The sequence below is a fragment of the Diaphorina citri genome, unplaced genomic scaffold, assembly GCF_000475195.1.
Source record: "Diaphorina citri unplaced genomic scaffold, Diaci psyllid genome assembly version 1.1 scaffold1288, whole genome shotgun sequence".
NCBI classification, from domain to species: domain Eukaryota; kingdom Metazoa; phylum Arthropoda; class Insecta; order Hemiptera; family Psyllidae; genus Diaphorina; species Diaphorina citri.
In genome coordinates, this window is record NW_007378717.1 from 103,676 (window position 1) to 111,484 (window position 7,809).

At 31.8% G+C, this 7,809-nt stretch overlaps 1 protein-coding gene and 1 long non-coding RNA gene across 2 annotated transcripts; both read left to right on the forward strand.

Moving 5' to 3' along the window:
- The first annotated feature begins 856 nt into the window (after window positions 1-856).
- LOC103515170 (26S proteasome complex subunit SEM1) lies at window positions 857-2,786 on the forward strand. The gene is made up of 3 exons (XM_008480097.3): window positions 857-1,073; window positions 2,068-2,164; window positions 2,336-2,786. The coding sequence occupies exons 1-3, from the start codon at window positions 956-958 to the stop codon at window positions 2,373-2,375; spliced, it is 255 nt and encodes an 84-aa protein (XP_008478319.1). The 5' UTR covers window positions 857-955; the 3' UTR covers window positions 2,376-2,786.
- Window positions 2,787-5,968: 3,182 nt separating this feature from the next.
- On the forward strand, window positions 5,969-6,529 carry LOC113469922. Its single transcript, XR_003393188.1, has 2 exons — window positions 5,969-6,073; window positions 6,245-6,529. It is a non-coding gene; the product is annotated as an uncharacterized LOC113469922 (long non-coding RNA).
- The last annotated feature ends 1,280 nt before the right edge of the window (window positions 6,530-7,809 follow it).

A 7,809-nucleotide genomic window follows, 5' to 3' on the forward strand; every position in this document is an offset into this window, starting at 1 on the left:
TCATCAATCGTTGGTGTTCATACTTACAATAGGGTTTGCCATCTCTATAAAAGTGTGTAGTCACAGTAAAATTTTACATCTATGAGAATCAGTAGTGAGTTTTCTTTTGGCTCTACTCAGCCCTAATCATTTCCTTTCCAAGTTTTCACTTCTTTTCACAAAAAAAGTAGAAAAAACCACAAAAAAGAACACCTAAGATCCAAAGAACCCTGCAAAAATAATAATTTGAGCTTGAGTTATTTTCCGCATAAGTATATGGCGTACATACTTAATTTAACACAAGTAAATGATGTAAATACTTTGTTTAGCGTATTTAAATGGCGTAAGTAAATGGCGTGCATACAAAAGGGCGAATCGAACTTACCGTTCCTAACTGCAAGTCCTCTGCCACCAGATCGGTAAATATCCAGCCCACCTGAGTTAGTCCTAAACTGTAGAAAAAACCACAAAAAAGAACACCTAAGATCCAAAGAACCCTGCAAAAATAATAATTTGAGCTTGAGTTATTTTCCGCATGAGCGCTGCTGTACTTCGAACTTTTTAAAGGGCGTTTTATACGATGCTGAATTATGAAAAAGTCGAAATCCTTTGTGATTTTAATTAATTAGTTGTTATCAAACTAATAAATTTAAATATCTATGAAATTTAATCATCACATTTAACTACCTACCATCTATTAAAATTTAAAAATTCACAGACCTATTTTTACCGATTTCCTATATACTTGAAAGTCAGCTCGATCATGTAAACACTTCGAGCATATATATGCTCGAAGTGTAAACACGCCTTTTTGCACATATTTTTGAAATTTCCCGCCTCTCGTTTTTTCAAGTTTTGTTTACTTTTTTTTTTGAAAGAAAAGTTGATTATCATTTTGCAAATTTTGCTGAAAATTTGTAATTTTCTCAAATTTTCTGGAGTTTTCCTTATATTTTCACCACTCAGAAGAACTACCATGTCTTCCGACGACAAGACAAAGGACAAAACTCTATCCACCAGTGATAAGGATAAGTCAAAGGTTGACCTAGGTCTCTTGGAGGAAGACGATGAGTTTGAAGAGTTCCCTGCTGAAGGTAAGTCTTGTGGGATAACAGACCATTCATGGTGATTCAGGGAACTGTAGAATTCACTCGGGAAAAAGTATCCTATGGGATATCCAAGGGTCCCATCGACACCATTATAGAATGAGAGTATCTCATTAAACTATAGGACTGTCTGACCAACAGAACATGTGCGGTGGAAAAAGTGTATGACTTCAGTCCATCTGAGATCAAGAAGTTGAAAGCTTTTTCTGAAATTTCTGCACCACACATAACAGAATTTGATATACCTAGGTCTGTGGTTTATCAGACAGTTGGAGCATGAGTGGTTGTGACATATTTGCCTCAGTGACATTGTGGTTAGAAAGTCCTTAGGTAGGTACAAAAAAAGTGTAAAGGAAGAGTTTTCTATGTTTTATTTTAAAAAGTTGGCTTCATCACAAATAAATTTCATGGTTTCTATTTCTTCTTTCCCTTGCCCTTTGCTGCTGCAGGTTTCTCTGCCTTTGGAAAAGCTGACACAAAAGGCAAAGGTTCTTCAAAGCCAATATCATTGAGATTGTACATAGCTCTAGCTTCTCCTTTCTTGGGCAGAATTTTCTTCTCGTAATAACCCCGTGATCTTGGGCTCACATCCTTGACCCCAAAGTTGATCTCAAAAACATACTTTGGCTGTTGTAGAGTTTCTTTTTGTCCAGTACTCATGGCTGATTTTGTTAAAAGGTTTGAATTACAAGGGACACTTGTTTGAAGCAAGCAATACCTTTAGTTGAAGAAATTAACCTGTGATTTTTTTTATTTTATTATTTATCAATTTATCCTTTTCATTTATTGTTGAGTGAATAGCCATTGCATTACATTTTCTCGCTATGCAATCTATTTTTTCAAGATGTTTGAATTTTTGTACCTGTGAAATACTTTTCATGTATTGTTGAGTGAATAGCCTATTGCATTAATTTTTCTGGCTACATTTATTGGTTGTATTTTTCTTGACCATTGTGTTGTTTTTTGTTATTTTGTTTTACAGATTGGACTAAGAAAGATGAAGATGAGAAGGATGTGAATGTTTGGGAAGATAATTGGGATGATGATAATGTTGAGGATGATTTCAACCAACAACTAAGGTGAGACACTGGTGGACCTAAAATTTCCATTTTAACTCTTTGTGGCTAAGGAAGACATCATGTTCTTTGAACATTTTTAATTATTTCACAGAGAAATTTTTCTTAAAATCATACTTGAGAGTAACTGAGATGAATTAATTGTCACATTTATTTTGTTTCTTCTTGTTCCAGGGCTGAGTTACAAAAGGATCACTTGCCAACCAACTTCTGAAGTTTCAATCAACCTGTGATGTAAATTTATTCTGTCTAATGCTAAGATAAGCCCTGTAAAAAATTGTTACTTGGTTATCCAAGTGAGGTATTTCTCTCAATGTTCTCTTAGGAAATGTAGGCTATGCTCTTTAGTTGTCTAAGTAGAGCACTTTATAAATGGCAGGTCTTGCATTTTTCACTCTGGCCTTTATCCACTGGGGATTTTTTTCGTTTCCAAATAACTAACCATTAGGTTCCTACCACCTTGGAGTTTAGGTATATTTCTTTAAATGTTATTGGAAACAAGACACTTTAAAAAGGACCGAAAGAAAGTGAACAAATAAAAACAAGACATACATGTCAAACATTACCTCTCCATAATATTTTTGTATTAAATTTCAAATTAAAGTTTGTATTTTTTACTACCAAAGTTCTTGTTTTATTTCCAATTCTTGATATTTACTTTTTCAACTCCAGAGAGATGGTTAGCTCTGTAAAAGTCTCTTTCAAATTGTACCTATCTGGAAAAAAGAAGAAGTAGGTAAATAAAAAGCCAGCTAATATAGTAATTTACAACAAGAGATGACACATTTAATGTAAAAGCTTAACAATAGTTATGATCCTATGAATAACAATCATCTTTAAATAAAACATTTGATTTCATTTAAAACTTGGTAACAGGTGCAATACAAGTAAAACAAATACGTTTCAAATTCGGTAATTTTATTTTGAGTAGAACAATGAAAAACGATTGACACTAAATATAGAATTAGATTTCAACGAGAAATGTTTAAAAGACGTGCCCTAGCTAAATAAATTCTATTTGATTTAAAAATCTAGAATGGTGTTGGTATTTGTACAGGTTGGCGTAGTAAAGCTTCAGGAGGAGACGGTCAGGATTTTTTAGTACACCCTGCAGAAAACAAAAGAAAAAGGATAGTTAAATTTTCGATGTTAGATATAATAAATAGGTGAAATAAAACAAATTCAAATTCATTAACATATTTTTCTGAGCCATTAAGGACGATGGGTAAAAAACCTCTCTTTTTCTTATAAATAGTTATACTTAATGTCATCTACCTATATGTCTAGTACCTAAAACAATAACGTCATAAGTACCCTACGTACCTATAATTTTTTTCTTCTAAATTTCCTTTGAAGAGAAAACCTACGAGTCCTGAAAGAGTTTGATTCCATGATTTTTTCAACTAAGTCTAATGATATGTTTTGTACACCTCTTTTAGGTGTCTAACCTAACTAACAGTAAAGGCCAAATGCACTGAGGTGAATAAAGAATGAACTATACGCATTAGAATCAAACTTTCAGAATTTGAATGATTATCCTCAAGTGACGAAGGCTACGTTTTTTTTTCAACACTATTACTACTCTAATACTAACACAAATACTAAAACCTATTGTATTCTATTCCTTAGGATTTGAGATAAAGCTTAAATTGTGAATAAAGAATAAACTATACGCATTAGAATCAAACTTTCAGAATTTGAATGATTATCCTCAAGTGACGAAGGCTACGTTTTTTTTTCCTCAACACTATTACTACTCTAATACTAACACAAATACTAAAACCTATTGTATTCTATTCCTTAGGATTTGAGATAAAGCTTAAATTAACAAATAACCTAACTATAAAGGTATAAAGCGTGCATTTAGTCCAGCTGCAAGAACCAATCCCAATTTTAGAAGACGTGCTATGGTAGATTTTGGTGCCTTTAGAAGTTAATAATTAGACAATGAAAGGAAAGGAAACATGGAAAAACATAGCAAAATTTTCGAGCCTGAATAAGAGTGAACTACTTATATATAAAGAAGAGACAAAAGTGATAAGAAAGTGGCCAGTAACTGAAAAATAAAGTGTGGTTAAAAAAAGTGATCAAAGAGTAAAAATAAATAAAACGGAAAAGTGATTAAGTGAATTAAAAATAGAGTGTGGTTAAAAAAGGAAGAAATAACTAAGGTTAAGAAAGTGATCGAGTAAAAATGAATTAAGTGGTTAAAAAATGATAACAAGTGATGAAGTATTTTGAAAAATGATCAAGTGAGAGGTGTTTAGTGCTCAGATAGAATTTAATAAGTCAAACGAGAGAACTTATAAAGTATGAATATGAACACATTTCTATTAGAGGACTTATTCTAATCTTGGGAATATAGGGTGCAAAAGTGATAGGTAATCGTAAGAAGAGCTTATGAAGAAGACTTGATAAAAACACTTTGGAAGGTTAATCTATCACCTTTTGGTTAGTCTATCACCCAATTATTAGAGGACTTATTCTAATCTTGGGAATATAGGGTGCAAAAGTGATGGGTAATCGTAAGAAGAGCTTATGAAGAAGACTTGATAAAAACACTTTGGAAGGTTAATCTATCACCTTTTGGTTAGTCTATCACCCAACCTTGCTTATCTAAAAAATAATAGAAAGTAAAAAAAGTAAAATTAAGTAGAAAGATAAAACTTACAAAATTCACAATAAGTAAAGAGTTCTAAGGAAATAAGGGATTCAATGTAAAGGACATCACATAGATAAAAGTACAAAGTCCGAGACTACAGTCACGTATTTCTTAGTTTAAATTTCGTCCTAATGCTCGTTCGTGGTCCCCGGGCTAAAGGTTTCCATATTTTGGAGATAACATTAAAACTATTATTGATCCAAAAATAGTTACTCTAAATTTGAATGCATTACAGACAAAAATAAATGGATAAGGTTGATACCTACGGACATGCCAACTAATAACACGTTCATAATCATTTTCTATGGACTTTCACTTTCTTCCATTCTTTCTGACATTTTGACAAATAAAAATTAATTTAATAAATAAATGACAAATAAATAACAACAAGAAATGACTACTTATATGAAAATTATTATGAATACCTACTCGTAAATTTCACAATATTACTCGTCCATACTAGTGTGACAATACTATGAACAGTATAAAGATAAAGGATCTACATGAGTTATTCAAAATTTATCATGCCAAAAAAAGAAGACATTTTCACAAAGGTTTCAGTGGCAAAACAAAAAGACGACGCCGATATGTACAATCCGATTATGCAAAAGGTTTCGGACTTACCAATTGCCGTTGCCCAAAATACATCTCCTAATACATTTTGCCATGTCATGAGGTCATGACCATTAAAAAATCAACCTTTAATTAGAAGTATTGTTCACCTCTTTCCCATGTCCATTATTCAGGCATTTCTGTTTTGAACATGAATAGTTTTGTCTAATTAAGTCTCAATAGTGTCTGGTCATACTAGGGGCATGATGAAGAAATTTATCCTTTTCATTTATTGTTGAGTGAATAGCCATTGCATTACATTTTCTGGCTATGCAATCTATTTTTTCAAGATGTTTGAATTTTTGTACCTGTGAAATACTTTTCATGTATTGTTGAGTGAATAGCCTATTGCATTAATTTTTCTGGCTACATTTATTGGTTGAATTTTTCTTGACCATTGTGTTCTATTTTGTTATTTTGTTTTACAGATTGGACTAAGAAAGATGAAGATGAGAAGGATGTGAATGTTTGGGAAGATAATTGGGATGATGATAATATTTTTCTTGACCATTGTGTTGTTTTTTGTTATTTTGTTTTACAGATTGGACTAAGAAAGATGAAGATGAGAAGGATGTGAATGTTTGGGAAGATAATTGGGATGATGATAATGTTGAGGATGATTTCAACCAACAACTAAGGTGAGACACTGGTGGACCTAAAATTTCCATTTTAACTCTTTGTGGCTAAGGAAGACATCATGTTCTTTGAACATTTTTAATTATTTCACAGAGAAATTTTTCTTAAAATCATACTTGAGAGTAACTGAGATGAATTAATTGTCACATTTATTTTGTTTCTTCTTGTTCCAGGGCTGAGTTACAAAAGGATCACTTGCCAACCAACTTCTGAAGTTTCAATCAACCTGTGATGTAAATTTATTCTGTCTAATGCTAAGATAAGCCCTGTAAAAAATTGTTACTTGGTTATCCAAGTGAGGTATTTCTCTCAATGTTCTCTTAGGAAATGTAGGCTATGCTCTTTAGTTGTCTAAGTAGAGCACTTTATAAATGGCAGGTCTTGCATTTTTCACTCTGGCCTTTATCCACTGGGGATTTTTTTCGTTTCCAAATAACTAACCATTAGGTTCCTACCACCTTGGAGTTTAGGTATATTTCTTTAAATGTTATTGGAATGACACTGGCCTTTGTCCACTGGGGATTTTTTTCGTTTCCAAATAACTAACCATTAGGTTCCTACCACCTTGGAGTTTAGGTATATTTCTTTAAATGTTATTGGAAACAAGACACTTTAAAAAGGACCGAAAGAAAGTGAACAAATAAAAACAAGACATACATGTCAAACATTACCTCTCCATAATATTTTTGTATTAAATTTCAAATTAAAGTTTGTATTTTTTACTACCAAAGTTCTTGTTTTATTTCCAATTCTTGATATTTACTTTTTCAACTCCAGAGAGATGTTTAGCTCTGTAAAAATCTCTTTCAAATTGTACCTATCTAGAAAAAAAGAAGAAGTAGGTAAATAAAAAGCCAGCTAATATAGTAATTTACAACAAGAGATGACACATTTAATGTAAAAGCTTAACAATAGTTATGATCCTATGAATAACAATCATCTTTAAATAAAACATTTGATTTCATTTAAAACTTGGTAACAGGTGCAATACAAGTAAAACAAATACGTTTCAAATTCGGTAATTTTATTTTGAGTAGAACAATGAAAAACGATTGACACTAAATATAGAATTAGATTTCAACGAGAAATGTTTAAAAGACGTGCCCTAGCTAAATAAATTCTATTTGATTTAAAAATCTAGAATGGTGTTGGTATTTGTACAGGTTGGCGTAGTAAAGCTTCAGGAGGAGACGGTCAGGATTTTTTAGTACACCCTGCAGAAAACAAAAGAAAAAGGATAGTTAAATTTTCGATGTTAGATAAAATAAAGGGGTGAAATAAAACAAATTCAAATTCATTAACATATTTTTCTGAGCCATTAAGGACGATGGGTAAAAAAACCTCTCTTTTTCTTATAAATAGTTATGTCATCTACCTATATGTCTAGTACCTACAACAATAACGTTATAAGTACCCTACGTACCTATAATTTTTTTCTTCTAAATTTCATTTGAAGAGAAAACCTACGAGTCCTGAAAGAGTTTGATTCCATGATTTTTTCAACTAAGTCTAATGATATGTTTTGTACACCTCATTTTAGGTGTCTAACCTAACTAACAGTAAAGGCCAAATGCACTGAGTTGAATAAAGAATAAACTATACGCATTAGAATCAAACTTTCAGAATTTGAATGATTATCCTCAAGCGATGAAGGCTACGTTTCTTTTTTCTTTTCTTTTCAACACTATTACTACTCTAATACTAACACAAATACTAAAACCTATTGTATTCTATTCCT